The sequence below is a fragment of the Epargyreus clarus genome, unplaced genomic scaffold, assembly GCF_041222505.1.
Source record: "Epargyreus clarus isolate Ecla_fem2 unplaced genomic scaffold, WU_Ecla_fem_2.2 ptg000025l, whole genome shotgun sequence".
In the NCBI taxonomy this organism is placed as follows: domain Eukaryota; kingdom Metazoa; phylum Arthropoda; class Insecta; order Lepidoptera; family Hesperiidae; genus Epargyreus; species Epargyreus clarus.
In genome coordinates this window covers 3,035,769-3,051,861 of record NW_027332232.1, presented here as the reverse complement: position 1 = coordinate 3,051,861, position 16,093 = coordinate 3,035,769, and the positions used below count along the sequence as shown (strand labels likewise).

Below are 16,093 nucleotides of genomic sequence, written 5' to 3'. Positions count from 1 at the left end.
GGAGGTTGAGGTAAGACGGTATTGTTATATAACTCACGGCGATCCGGATTCTCTTCCTGGCCAGACCTAAGGAGTTGGAGGTATTTATGGCATCTAAAAGAAAGATATTATTGTGAAATAAATATAGTTTAAAAAACTATAAAATACCGCTTTTGAATAAAATCAATTTACATATAGTTTCTTTTCTTTAAATATCTAATCGATTATTTAATAACTAACGAAAACTGATAAATGGAGCACCCCACGCTTTTTCACACGAGTAGCGGGAGGTCGCCACATACTATTTACTGTTCCTTAATTGATTCGTAGATTAAAAATTATGTTCCACTTTTTAGTTGATTTTATTATAAAAGCGTGTTTTTTTAGTTTTCTTTTACTATATTTATTATTTTGTGACATTCGGACCCAGAAATGTATGGAATAGTTTCTTGTAATAATAATTGTTTTCTATTTCTCGGAAAAAGTACTTTTTCGGGATAAAATGTACCCTTTGTAAAGTGACCCTTTTCTGGACCCCTCATAACGTGTGTACAAAATTTTACTATCAAATAAAATAATAAGGAATGTAAAATAATACTTTATTCGATTATATCCATATTTTTCTAATGACAATCAACAACTCGATTGCCTGGAGACTTAATATCCAACATTTACGACAATTGGTTACGACAATTAAGGCGTGAAGCGTAACAAACAAACAGACAAATTTCCTTTTACATATATATTAAGTTAGGATGAATAATTGCAACTGCTCACCGGTTTTCCCTTCTAGCATCTCAATAAAAAAAACACATGCTTTGCATTCAATTTACGTCATTTTAAGATGAAATGTGAGAGATACATTTTGTCCCCGTTGTCCTCAGCGGTGATGACACATACATTAATTCACCATATTGTTCTTACTTAAAACGGGACACATTTTAAATGTAAATTTTGAGTAAAATAATATTATCACAAAAAAAATACGAAATAGAGATCTTCATGTTCGTCATTGCCATACAAGAAACCGATATTTTTCGGAGTTTTTATTTATATATTATACCGCTTTATATATTGAACCGTAATAGGCAGACACTTCAAATTTTCATAATGTATTTACTTCGGCTATGATATCAAACGCTAAGAATAAATAATAAATGAAAATTTTCAATTTGTTATTCGCACAATTATCTTATGAAGCATAATTATCTATTGTTTTCGTGTTGATTAGCTACTGATAGTTTGATGGTGGTACAATCCTCTGTGGTTCGATTCCAGCGGCACCACTGACACACCTATTTCTGATATAACAGTAGTGTTAAGCGCTGCTATGTCCTGAATGGTGGCAAGGGAGACATAATTTTCTGAGTCGTTCCAGCTTAGCCCTCAGGTGTAGTGACGCATCTGTGGCTGACCTCAGGTAGGAATATAATTTTATCTGGTGTATATTATAAATGTCATTGGCAGTATCCACTTACCATCAGGTAGACAACATGCTCGTCTGCTACTATATTATAAAAACTTGGCGGTAGCATACTGTCGGTATTTTTCCTTAAAATCGGACAGTCCTGGTCAAAACGGGAAGTAAGGTCACCATACACATATATATCTTGTTTTGTTCAGAACAGACTAAGAATACAACGTAGGCACTAATTGATTAGGTTTTGAGAAATGACCTATGTTATTATTGGTACCGTTTTCTGCGAAACACCTTCCTATCGTTATTTTATTTATTTTTATTTTATTTTTATTTAGGAAACATACAATACAACATGATACTCAAAGATAGGTTATATAGCTAGTTCAAATATCAGTGAAGTTTCCACTAATATCTTATTCATAAAATTACTAGTAAGTGATGACTCTATTGGAGCAAAACGGAGATATTTAATGATAAAGTTGCTTTAAAAGAATTAAGTAATTATCTTAAAGTATAGTAGAATTTCTCGTTGCAATGACCTGTCTTATGTTGCTTTTATATTTACCAATGGGGCAATTCATGATATCTATAGGTTGAAACTTTTCGTTGTAAGAGTTACAAGAACGGTACAAAAAGGTATTACGTGTGTATTTTCTCTTGCATGGAGGAACATAGTGTCTACAGCGTTATACAGGTTAGGTGGTGTTATAGGGACATTAATGGTGTCCCTGTAGTACCGGGGCCAGAATAGGGCTACGGTATCGACTGCCTGTCGTAAGAGGCGATTAAAAGGGGCTTCCGGGGTTGCGGTAAGAGTGGGAGCTCGAACCGCCCGGCTAGTGACCCCGGGAAGGACGGCGGTATGTGTGGTCGCATACCGTCGTACGCACCAGACGGTGCGGCGTGCGTCAAGCTCACCTGGGCGGAGCCCGACGGGGCAACGCGCTATGAGGACTCCGGTTGCGTTCCTTTGGAGATCCCGGAGCCCTCTACGCGGCCCCAAGGACGGCCACCGGGGGGTTTAGTGCGGTAAGAGTCCCACATAACCCTGCGTAACTCCCACCGGGTACCTTTTGAAAGTTTCCCCTTCGTAAACAAAAAAAAAGTAACACATCTATGGCCAACTTTAGATAGGACTCTAATCTTATCTGGGGTTGACAGATGTCCATACAGTGACAGTTAACATCGGTTGGACTGCTTGTTTGCAACTTCTATGAAAAATAAAAATAATTGCATTAATATTTAATAGTGTTTATTAATACTATAATATATAATGAGTAATGTAAAGCAATATTTACATGACGCGTGATAAAATTAACTCAGAACTTCATTTGAATACAAAATAAGTTAATTTAAATGAGAAACGTAAAAAAGAACTCGAATTCGGCACCGCCGGGGGCCGAAATGTGCCTGATCCGCGTTGAACGTGTTAAACTTGCAATGATTGCCCTAGTTTATTGTGTAGTACTGGCTGTCGAATCCTTCTTCATGCATTTTCTTATTCACCCAACTTCTTAGATTGGGTACGTTGACGTATACTCCCGGAACGAGGGGGTTGCCTTGCGCTACCCCATACGCCGTCATCCCGTACACGGCGTACCGCATTTCTCCTGGTTTAGTCTGCAGAAAACATTTGGGTTAGGTCATCATCAACCCATTACTGTCCCGCTGGGCATGGGTCTCCTCTCAGAATGAGAAGGATTAGGCCATAGTCCACCGCGCTGGACAAGTGCGTATTGGTAGACTTAACATACCTTATAGATTTTTTTTATAAATCTCTCAGATATGCAGGTTTCCTCACGAGGTTTTCCTTAACCGTTTTAGCAAGTGATAATTAATTTCTAATACGCACATAATTTCGAAAAATCAGAGGTGCGTACCTAGGATTTGAACCTCGGACCGAGGCCGAGAGGCCGAGTTTCTTAACCACTAGGTTATCACTGCTTGGATTAGGTATTTGGATAGAATCTGTAAGCAGTAGCAGGCGAGTGGTTTAAACTCAGGCACCTCTGTTTTTGAGGGTTTCGTACCCAAAGCGTGAAAACGGAACCCCATTACTAAGCCTCCGCTGTCTAGTTAGTCTTCAGGGGGATCTGTGACCGACTTCAGGTAGGAATATCTCCTATTTGGAGTTCATTACTGAGGTCCACGGGCGGCAGTAGTCACTTAACATCAGGTGGACTGCGTGCTCGTCTGCTACTCCTATATTATAAAACGAGCTTTTGCCCGCGACTTCTCTCGCGTATCGAAGTAATATTTTCGTCCCCTATTTTATCCCCTTGGGGGTAAAATTGATCAAAATCATTTCTTAGCGGATGCCTACGTCATAACATCTACCTGCATGCCAAATTTCAGCCCGATCCGTCCAGTGGTTTGGGCTGTGCGTTGATAGATCACTACGTCAGTCAGTACACCTTTGAGTTATATATATTTAGATGTTGGGCAGCTTCTTCGTCTTAAAAGAAAACTAGAAGAATCTTACCGAAACAGGACAAACGAGGGGGGATCCCCCATCCCCCATCTCGACCCCCTTAGCTCCATTCGCGCATGTCAGGGTATCATGGAGACTAAACCATTTACCCAACCGACTGTTAGTTCTCAGCATATGCTGGCATCTGTCGTGGCTCACATATTGTAGTTCGATCTGAAATTAATTAATAATTTCTTTTTATCATTTTATTTTATTTCCTATTTATTATATATATATATATATATATATATATATATATATATTTGTATATTTGTAACGCCTTCAATTTTTCTGCACATCCCTAAGGTTGACTGGGAGAAAATGCTATTTAGCATTAAGTCCGCCTTTTGCACTACATTGTTTTTAACATGGTCAATAAAGAGTAAATAATAAATAAAAAAATATATATAATAATAATTGACAATCTGCACTTGTGGGCACTTCCCGGGTCGTCAAGATGTATGAACACAATATCGTTATTATAGGGCGGCAGGACTGGCAAAATGCCAAGGGCCCCCGGCATATAAAATTTAAAGATAGGTTAGAATAATGCCTCTAGCGGACTAAGGCTTGGGGCGGAAGGTACACACTGCCCCGGGCCTGGGGGCCCCCGAACATAATTGCTAAAAAGAGGTCGTCAGAATGAAACACAAAAGGTTGGCTGAATCATACGTATTATTTTTTTTACACTGGGGGACTCCATTCAACCTTCTGCCCCGGGCTTCTGACCTTAGTCTGCCACTGGATAATGCCATTATCTGAATAATGTCTTCCAAATCAAACGTGTATGAAAATTTTCAGCCCAATTTCAGTTTAAAATTTAGTTGCAAGATTTGACTCTTACATTCACGTCACTTTGAAGGTACGAGTAGAACTCTTTGTGGTTCGACTCCGGCGGCACGACCGTCACACCTCCACGCTATTACTGCCTCATAACAGCAATTTTTAGCGCTGCTGTGTTCTGGTTTGAAGGGTGTGGTAAGGTAGACATTTCCGAGGCATTCCAGGTTAGTCCTCAGGGGTAGCGGAGCATCTATGGCCGACCTCAGGTAGAAATATCTAATCCTATCTGGGGTTGATTACAGACGTCTATGTGCGGCAGTACCACTTACCATCAGGTGGATTGCAAGCTCGTCTGCTACTCCTATATTTTACAAAAAAACTTATTTAGAAGCTTGTGAAAAGAAATTACCTTCTTCAACACAACAGGATATTTTTTCTTCTCCAAAAAGTCTCCTCCCCATCCCATGCTGTAGCAGTTGTAGGTATCTGGAGGTAATACCTTCCCAAGGCACCCTGTCCCTATGTGGGGGGCGCCCTTTAACGTGAAGGGCGACGTCATGATCAGAAGGGCGATATCGGCGAAAAGCGAAGCTAGAAGAAAAAAGGTTGTTTTTAAAATTTTGTAGCAAGCGAGCATGCGGTCCACTCGATGGTATGCTACTGCTTATAGACATCTGTAATCAACCCCAGATTTGATAAGAGTCCTACATTTTGGTCCTTGATACGTTGCTGCTTTTCAGCATGAAAATGGAACGCTGCTGAAAACTTTGTCCCTTATCACACCCTTCAAACCAGAGCAAGCAGCGCTTAACACTGCTGTTATAACAGAAGTAGGCGTGGCGGTGGCTTTTTATAATATAGGAGCAGCAGACGAGCATGCAGTCCACCTGATGATAAGTACCGCCGCCCATGGACATCTGTAATCAACCTCTGATAGGCTTAGATTTTCCTTCTTGAGGTCGGCCACAGATGCGCCGCTACCCCTGAGGACTAAGCTGGGACCTCGGAAAAGTATGTCTCCCTCACCACACCCTTCAAACCAGAGCACAGCAGCGCTTAACACTGTTGTTATAACAGAAGTAGGCGTGGCGGTGTTGGCGGTACCATAAACCTTCTAAGCTTTAGCTTCGAACAAACTTTTGTTTAACTTGAGTTTGTACGTACGTCTGTAATACTCTTCATGTATTATAAATTTTGCCACGTCCCTCTCTTGGTATGGGTACAGCTCAAGCGTGGTCTGTGTGTCCCACTCACCAGCTCGGCATTCGAGCTGGAAATCATAATTATATTAAAAAAAATGAAAAAATGCAATTGCTTGAAAATGTTTGTTTTTCACAATTTTATAAATATATCAAAAAAATCAACGGGTTGCACTCCAGGAGAGCCGGCAGAAGTGAACATTTTCGAAACCTAACCTGAATAATAAAATATAATACATAAATATAAAATTCTAGTGTCACAATGTTAGTTACCGTATTCCTCCGAAACGGCTTTACCGATTTTCACCAAATTTTATATGCATATTCAGTAGGTCTGAGAATCGGTTACTATCTATTTTTCATACCCCTAAAGGATAAGGGTTGTTCACCATTAACATTTTTTTAGTCAGCTAGTGATACATAAAAATGAAACTGACACCCATTAACATATTTTTTCAATGCTAATACCGGATGACATCTTGACTTTTGCAATTTGCTTTGCCGTCTTACGAATTTTCGATCAGGACACGTTACTGACGCGAGTTAAACATCTGTACCCATTACAAAAAGTGCACAACGCTAAAGTTTTCATTTAAAAAAAAACATTTGATTGCTTAAAAACTAGTGAAAGTCGATGGGTCGCGGCGTCGCGAAAAAATCGCTGGTCATACATAAAGAAAAAGAAAAAATATACGCGTCGAATAGATAACCTCTCTTCCTTTGGGAAGTCAAACGTAAAAAGCAAATATCAAAGTTTCAAGTTGTAAAACGTAAAAAATAGAGACAAAGTTCTCAAAATATGAGCGATAGTTCATTCGATTCCAAATGACGTTCAAAAAAATGTATCTCATGGATTTTACAGCACATACAAAAAATATGTTACACTAGAATAGGGCTACGGTCCCTGCCTCTCGTGAGAGGCGACTAAAGGGGGCTTCCGGGGTTGCGGACGGCAAGAGTGGGAGCTCGAACCGTCCAGCAAGCCACTCCGGGAAGGACGACTGTATTGGGAGGAGCGAAAAGTGCTCCCCAGGGCAGAGCCCGATCGGGGCATCGCGTTCGGAGTGCTCCAGTTGTGTTCCGACGGAGATTCCGGAGTTCTCCACCAAGCGCTGAGGACGGCCACCAGGGGGGTTTTAGTGCGGTAAAAGTCCCACATAACCCTTGGCTTCCTATGGCGTCGGGTACCCTTTGATGATGTCCCCGTCATGAACAAAAAAAGGAAGAATACCAGTCCCATTACAGTTTTACAAAATAAAGTACCTCGTCAGGGTCCAGTTGTCTCTTCTTACTGATGAGCTTATGTGCAACTGTTATTACCACTGAGGGGTGGATCAATGTGCCACCTCCGAGGTAGGCGGCCTGCGACCCCAGGACGTCGATTCTAGATTTCCTGTATAATTTAAAATCTTAGCTATATAGATTGTCTTATTTATTATTAATTTGCATTACAACATGCATTTTGTTTATTTATTTTGTCTATCTGCAATTGTACGTGCAATGTTCTTGAATATAGTATCTTTCTTTCTTTATTATTATTATTATTTATTCTTTATTGACCATGTTAAAAACAGTGTGGTGCAAAAGGCGGACTTAATGCTAAATAGCATTATCTCCCAGTCAACCAGTTAGGGATGTGCAGAAAAAATTAAGGCTGTACAACTATACTAAAAAAAAATAAAAAAATAGAATAAATAGGAAATAAAATAAAATGAAAAAAAGGGAGAAAGGAGAACATGAAAAAAGAAAGAATGTGAGAAAGAAAGAGAAAAAAAAGAAATAATATATAAATAGATGGGAAGTAAATACATCTAATTCTTTCTATCTATTGTATAAGAAAACTTACTTCAAGATTGCCACCATGTACGGAAAGTCTCCATATTTGGCGTAACCTGTGTTGCTACGCTGGGTATGGATTCCAGGGTTGCTGTAACCACACTGTGGTGCAACTTCCTCAGTAGCCACGTTAAGTGTTTCTGTAACTGGGTCTATGTGATCTGTGTGACGGTCTGGTAAGCGCTCTTTGTCAGAGATTTCGCCACCAAGACCGAGTGGTGTGGCGGTGCTCGATGTATCGTTCAGGTTAGAAAGTCTGCAGCAAATATGAAGGTAGTTCTGGCAACGGGATGACCTGGAAAAAGTGCTTTATAAGGGTCCGCGACAAACTTATAGCTTATGATTTTAGACTAAAATTATCGCGGAATTGAGACATTTTATTATGTAACGGGTACTCACGATTTGCGTTTTTATTGCAAATAAAACGCATATCGTGAGTACCCGTTATATAATAAAACTTATAGTTGTTACGCGCTCAGAAGAGAGCCAATGCGGTCGAAATTGTAATACCAAAAATACGATTTTAAATTAATTATTTTTTTGAGTTGTAGCAGATGCACTGCTATCAATTAAAATAGATTTCTAAATAAATATAGTTTAAAAACTAAAAACCACGCGAAAATCGTACAGGGAAAACCGTTAATCCTGATTCCTGATGATCCTGGTGAGGATAATGGGATACAATTATTAAAATTGTATATTGTCATCGGTTCTTGATAATTATTCAAAATTTTAAATTAATCGGACCGTTCAAAGTGGGTAAAAATCGAGTTCAAAGATTCCGTTACATACATACATAGATAGATACAACCCAAGCTAGTAAAAGCATGGTAAAAATGTTTAAACCCGTATTGGTGGTCCTATGATTTAAGTGCATGAAAATATATTTGATTGAGGTTTAATCACTGAGGTTCATTCACCAACCGATTGAGGTTCAATTTTGCAGGTTAACTGGTTTTAAAACTCAGTTGCAAGATCCGACTATAATCGACGTCTTCTTAAAGGTATCATGTATAAATTTAGTCACATACAATACGGTACGAAGTAACGATATTACAATTACACGTAAGTAAGTACACCCTAGTGATTAGAATAACTATATCCCCGTTATTAAACTGTTCTCGCTGAAGTCTCCGAACAGAACGCCTATCTCTGTTAACTCGAGCGCCGCCATGATATCATCCCCACTTGACATCCCCACTGCATCTGTGTTTGAACTACAGTAATCAAATAAATATAGTTTAAAAAACTAAAAACACGCTTTTATAATAAAATCAACTAAAAAGCAAAAAATAATCTTCCATCTAGGAATTAATTAAGGAACAGTAAATAGTATAATTGTGAAAAAAGCGTGGGGTGCTCCATTTATCAGGTTCGAAAAGTGCCCCACACTTTTTCCACGATTATACTGTTCCTTAATTGATTCCTAGATTGAAGATTATTTTTTGCTTTTTAGTTGATTTTACGGTTTAAGAGACAAAGCCCAGTGACACACGTACAGACAGCGGAGGGTTTCGTTTTACCCTTTGAGTACGGATTCCTAAAAATCATTCTACAAGAGGGCGTTATAGATATGTTTCAGAACATTTGAGTTATAGGGAAATAACATTATTATTTTCTAACCCAAAAATCACACTATAACAGTTATTGAAACTAAAAAGCAATTATTTGCAATCTAGTAACTTGCGATGAACTTTCTCACAGGCGCTTTAACAATCTCGCCTCGAAAAACGTTAATCCGATAAGTACAATGGTACAAAATTATTAAAATCGTGTATTGTCATCGGTTTTTGATAATTCTTCAAAATTTTGAAATAAACTGAACGTTTAAAGTGTATAGAAATCGGGTTCAAAGATTCCGTTACTGTTACGTACATACATACATACAACCCAAGCTAACAAACGCGTGTTAATAAGATTAACTTACTTACTTACTTATTATTTTAAAGTACTATTATAAAAAAGGGATATCGTTAATATCCAAGCTTCGTATTAACGATGACAACACGACGCACATTTACGAACTAATAAGGCAAGTTTAATAAAATTAACATTTCTACCTGATATCTATTGAAGAAGTGCCATCTTCGATGATAGTTTTCGTTTTTTGATTGCATTGATAGTAGTTTACGCATCTGCCGGGGTAGTTGTCTCTTGTCGTGCATTCTTCAGGCTCTACTGAAATATAATAGCAGCGTATCATTCGTAAATGTGGTTTTCATAATAATATAATTTGAATTTATTCAGCGAGGTAATGTCGCCAGCGTTTTGGGAACCATGCCTCACACGGCAATTTTAGATGGTTTATTTTATTTATGATTTTATCTTTTTTACTCTTGATTGTATATATTGTTAATTAGAAATAATTTGTATATATTTTAGCTTTAATAATTTCTTTTTATTTAGTTATACATTTATTATCTGAAATAAAGCTAGACTTAATAATATATTTATTTAAATTACCTTAAAATTAATCAAAATAAAATACACACGCACACATATAAATACACTCACGCACACAAAAGACCCAATTTCTATTTTTGTACTCACCACTATTGAAATTTGTTGGAGTTAAATCTAATTTCTTAGAAGCATCTGGACGATCTGAAATTTGGTTCCATAATAATAATATTTTTTATTTATTTATTTAAACCGTTATTTATTAAACCAGGAGTGATAGCCTAGTGGTTAAGAAACTCGGCCTCTCAATGAGGGGCCCGAGGTTGAAATTCCAGGCAACCTCTGATTTTTCAAAGTTATGTGCGTATTAGAAATTAATTATCACTTGCTAAACGGTGAAGGAAAACATCGTGAGGAAACCTGCATACCTGAGAGATTAAAGAAAAAATACGCACTTGGCCAGCGCGGTGGACTATGGTCTTATCCTTCTCATTCTGAGAGGAGGCCCGTGCCCAGCAGTGGGACTGTAATGGGGTGTTGATGATGTTGATGATTTTAACTGTTACTATAGCTAACATTATAGTTAGTGGAGACACTTATATGAGGCGTTTAAAATCAGTCGTTAGGGTCAGCAACACATGTCTGGTCGACCTCAGATAAGACTCTTATTTCGTTTGGTGTTGATTACATATTTCCATTAGAGGTTGTTGCCATTTACCATTTTACTAGCTGACCCGGCAAACGTTGTATTGCCATATAAATAAAAAAATGTTAAAGGTGAACAACCCTTATCACTTAGGGGTATGAAAAATAGATAGTAGCCGATTCTCAGACCTACTGAATATGCATATAAAATTTGATGAAAATCGGTAAAGCCGTTTCGGACGTGTACGGTAACTAACATTGTGATACGAGAATTTTATATATTAAGTATGTATGTATATCTGTAAGTGAAAAGAGTATAAAACCTCACCAATCTTCAATTTGGTTGGAGTCAAGTCTAATTTCTTAGGAGAAGCATCTGGACCATCTGAAATTTATTGTATTTAATCTATTTTATATTACACGATTATTATAAAATCGTGTATTGTCATCGGTTATTGACAATCGTTCAAAATTTTAAATATATCGAACCGTTCAATGTCGGTAAAAAACGAGTTTAAAGATTCCGGTACATACATACATACAGGTCAACCTAATAAAAGCGTGGTAAAAAGATGTGGCGGTGGTGACTCCAGGGTCAAACCAATAAATGATCTTGTCGTTTGTTGCCTTTTTTTTATAATATAAGAGTAGCAGACGAGCATGCAGTCCACCTGATGGTAAGTGGCTACTGCCGCCCATGTACATCTGTAATAAACCCCAGATAGGATTAGATATTCCTACCTGAGGTCGGTCACAGATGCGCCGCTACCCCTGAGGACTAAGCTGGAATGCCTCGGAAAAGTCTTTCTCCCTTACCACACCCTTCAAACCGGAACACAGCAGCACCTAACACTGCAGTTATTAGGTAGAAATAAGTGTGGCGGTGGTGCCGCCGGAGATGAACCACAAAGGGTTCTACCACCTTCTTCGTGTCCCTTAGTCAGCTGTTAGCTAGACTTAAGAAAATTATTTAACTTAACTTAAAAATTAATCATAAGAAACACATACACACACATATATTTATACAAAAGTCTATTTTTCATCTATTTTACTTATTTATTATCACTTATATATATAAGAGATAAGACAAAAAACTCACCAATCTTCAATTTCGTTGGTGTCAAGTCTAATTTCTTAGGAGAAGAACGATCTGAAATTTAGTTAAATAATTATTGGAAACATACCTATTATATGAGGCGTTTCAACTTAGTCCTCAGCTGTAGTAAGGCATCTGTGGCTGACTTCAGGTAGAACGCTTATTTCGTCTGGTGTTGATAACAGATGTCCATTAGAGGCAGTTGCCATTTACCATTTAGCATTAGAATCCCTTCGTGTCCCTTAGTCAGCTGTTAGCTAGACTTAAGAAAATTATTTAACTTAACTTAAAAATGTATCATAAGAAACGCACACACGCACACATATAAACATACACACACAAATATATATATGTATATATATATCAAAGTCTATTTTTTATCTATTTGACTTATTTATTATCACTTATATATACAATATAAGAGATAAGAGAAAAAAAACTCACTTATCTTCAATTTCGTTGGAGTCAAGTCTAATTTCTTAGGGGAAGCATCTGGACGATCTGAAATTTAGTTAAATAAATATAGTCCAAGAAACTAAAAAACAAGCTTTTATGATGAAATCAACTAAAAAGTAGAAAATAATTTTCAATCTAGGAATCAATTAAGGGACAGTAAATAGTGTAATTGTGAAAAAAGCGTGGGGTGCTCCATTTATCAGTTTTCGAAAAGCACCCCGTCGAAACTTTGCGATGAACTTTCTCTAAGGCGCTCGAACAATCTTGCCTCGAAAATCGGTAATCCTGAGGATGTTGATAAGGACAATGGTACAAAATTATTAAAATCGTGTATTTTCATCGGTTTTAGATAATTTTTCAAAATTTTTAATTAAACTGAACGTTCAAAGTGGATAGAAATCGGGTCCAAAGATTCCGTTACTCTGATACATACATACATACATACAACCCAAGCTAATAAAAGCGTGTTAATAATAAGTGGAGACATACTTATCCGAGGCGTTTCAAATTAGTCCTCAAGGGCACCAACGCATGTCTGATCGACCTTCGGTCAGACTCTAATTTTATCTAGCATTGATAAATATGTCTATGGGACGCAGTAGCCACTTGTCATCAGGTGGACTGCCTGATGTCAACCACATGTTTAGACGACGTCAACGACGGTTGAAACGCTACGAAAACGCAAACAATAATACAGCAACACCTTACTACGGCAATTTTTAATTGCTGAAGCAGAAGGCGTGGTGGTGACTTAGAGTCAAACCATACCCCTACCCATACCCATACCCCACAGGTTACCCTTAGCACAGATAGCATTACCGTTTGTTGGCTTCCTCGTGTCCCTGGGAGCAGGTGTAGTGTTACCTGTGCCACCAGACACAGGTGCAGTGGAAGTGGAACTGTTCGCAGTAGCAGTCAGATCAGTCAGTCTGCAGCACACGTGGAAGGCGTTAGAGCACCGGGATGATCTGGAAGAGTATTTTTCATTAGTTAACATACATAGGAACGAATTTATGGAAATCTTATTTTTTTGGAAGACATTACTAGTGCGGAGAGAAAGTATTCAGGAAAAGGGTTCACAATCATTGCTACCACCATTTTGCAAAACGTTTTTGACGGGAACAGGCGAAAGAAACTCCACGATGCTTAACATTAATATTGAATTTCTAAATCTTTTTGTAGTTATTGGATATGTTTTATCTAGTATTTTAATTTATTTATTTAATATCCTTAAAACTAACATTACAGGCATAGATTAGTAAAGATACTTCGCCGCCTTGAAATTGAATGACCACAAACGGCTTATTTGTAAGTTCTGTTTTTGAATTCTTGACAAATAAAAACATTTTTAGAGAAAATTTACGAATAAATAACGAATACTGCGTAATTTATATAATAAATAAATAATTATATCGTATTTTAGGGACATTTTAACACGGAGCCGTGGCAACACTTGTTTACGCAACTATGTATTTCAATTCTCAAAACTGGTTACGTTTTCTTGTTACGAGTGAATCATCTTTACTAATCTATGATTACAGGTAACCCCAGGTAGTTTATTGCCCTAATTTTCCAATTAATTAAAATAAAGTAGATAATGTTTATTAATTAAATTAGCAACACGATAATCATTTCTAAACATTCAATTTTATATTAAAAAAATGTACTGTTGCAATTGTCTTGTTTAAATGATGTTATTATTATTATTAATTACAATAATGCATTAATGTACTGTAATCGTCATCAACAAATGGCAGTAAAGCAATAATAAAAAAAGTCATGCAAATATTATCAATGGATTCTAAAAATATAAAATTAATTCAAAACAATGTTACAAAATCAACTATAAAAACAATAATTCAATGTTGACCAATAACTACTTAATAAATTAACTGAGTATAAAAAAATCGCATTGTACGAGCTACTGCACGTACACGTGATGCCAATAATGCGTATTGGCAATTTTTTGTATGTAAGTGCACACATATAGACATTTCATGCACACTCCCATAATTTCACAGTCATCATTTTTACATATTCTACTTAAATAAATTAGTGTAAAACCGACACTCATCGGGATTGGTTTTATTACGCTACTTTTCCCCCCAAAACTGTTATCTTAGTTCCTACTACGTAGTGAACGGTACACGCAGATAAATAATCAATATAGAAAAGCCGAAATTATCTACCTGATATCTATTAAAGAAGAGCCATCTTCGATGATAGTTTTGGTATTTTGACTGCATTGATAGTAGTATACGCATCTGCCGGGGTAGTTGTCACTTGTCGTGCATTCTTCAGGCTCTACTGAAATATAATAGATATTTTATAATAGTGTAAGGTAATTTAAAACTTTGCTAATCATTATTATATAAATAATTATTTGAATTTTAATAAATTGATTATTCATATTTTTTTATTTATTAACATTGCAAGCTTAATTTATTTTAGATTTAATATGTAATTATTTTATATGAAATTATTACCATGATTGTTATATATATTTTTTAAATGAGAAACCTGTATGCATTTAAAAAAATAAATTCATTCATGTTTTTTTCCATCTTTGCATTAATTCATTCTTAGTCAAATTTATTCATTTCAAGGTGAATACTTTTTGTAGCCATAAATTGAACATATATTCATTATTCATATATAAGTAAATTAATCGAAATTGTACATAGAATAGATAAATCCAGGGCCTTATTTTAGAATTAATTATTTATTGACGAGGTAATTTTCCGCGAGTAGCTCATTTTGATGAGATATTAACTCTTTCTCTTACAAAAATTCTTAATTGTAGTAGGTCACAGGGGTAAAAGGGATAAAATAAATCGCTTTGACGATTCTCAAATATGTATTTGTGTTTTTTTTTTATCTCAAAATAATTATTAACTTTCTTAAAAAAGTGACATAACTTGTATAGTTTAATGAAAGAGGGGTCTCTTCCAACATGTATAGTAATGTATACGTAACGAGGTCATCAAAAATAATTACTAACCAAATATATTATTTATTTTATATTATTACATTATTATAAAAAAATATTAACAACACATATATTATAACTAAAATGTAAACATACACCAAAATAATAATTATAAATACAATAATCACTATCAATAAAATAAACCATCTAAAGTAGTCGTGTGAGGCATGGTTCCCAAATCGCTGGCGTTCCCTTGCTGGACTGCTAGTATTTATCTTTTCTCCCTGTAGTTCCGGGACTAGAATAAGACTACGGTATCCCCTGTCTGTCGTAAGAGGCGACTAAAAGGGTCTGGGGGTCGCGGCTGGCAAGAATAGAAGCTCGAACCGCCCGAAAAGCGACTCCGGGAAGGACGACGGTATGTGTGGCTGCATACCGTCGTACAAACGAGAGGGTTTGGCGAGTTTTTTGCTCAATAGGGTAGAGCAAGATGCTGGGACGACTCCGGTTGCGTTCCTTTGGAGATCATGGAGTCCTCAACGCAGCGTCAAGGACGGTCACGGGGGAGGTTTTAATGCAGTAATTATCCCACCGCACCTTTTGAAGGTTTACCTCTCGTTAACAAAAGTGACCGCTAGCTTTTTGGTCACCGTAAGGAAAGACAAGTCTGGTCGACATATTTGACATGAATTTCAGTTTTTTTTTTAATATTGCTTTTAAATTTTTATTTTTTTATTTTTTACTTAGTTAATATTTATACAATTTAAGGAGCAGTGATAGTCTAGTGGCTGTAACTCGGTCTCTATTGAGGGCTCCAAGGTTAAAATACCTCGCACTAATAAATTAATAACTTAATTGTCACTTGCATTAACGGCGAAGG

The 16,093-nt window shown here is 36.7% G+C and overlaps 1 protein-coding gene across 1 annotated transcript in view; it reads right to left on the bottom strand.

The window, feature by feature from the left end:
- Positions 1-2,680: 2,680 nt before the first annotated feature.
- Positions 2,681-16,093, bottom strand: part of LOC140752719 (uncharacterized) — a 41,252-nt gene continuing 27,839 nt past the window's right edge. The window contains exons 31-43 of the mRNA XM_073087053.1: positions 14,474-14,591; positions 13,104-13,252; positions 12,273-12,329; positions 11,832-11,882; positions 11,061-11,117; positions 10,238-10,291; positions 9,748-9,865; positions 7,698-7,982; positions 7,115-7,244; positions 5,817-5,922; positions 5,062-5,243; positions 3,882-4,043; positions 2,681-3,019 (exon numbers count right to left, since the gene is read on the bottom strand). Of these exons, the coding sequence (XP_072943154.1) occupies positions 2,849-3,019; positions 3,882-4,043; positions 5,062-5,243; positions 5,817-5,922; positions 7,115-7,244; positions 7,698-7,982; positions 9,748-9,865; positions 10,238-10,291; positions 11,061-11,117; positions 11,832-11,882; positions 12,273-12,329; positions 13,104-13,252; positions 14,474-14,591 (1,640 nt within the window). The 3' untranslated portion in view covers positions 2,681-2,848. The remainder of the gene's footprint in view (positions 3,020-3,881; positions 4,044-5,061; positions 5,244-5,816; positions 5,923-7,114; positions 7,245-7,697; positions 7,983-9,747; positions 9,866-10,237; positions 10,292-11,060; positions 11,118-11,831; positions 11,883-12,272; positions 12,330-13,103; positions 13,253-14,473; positions 14,592-16,093) is intronic.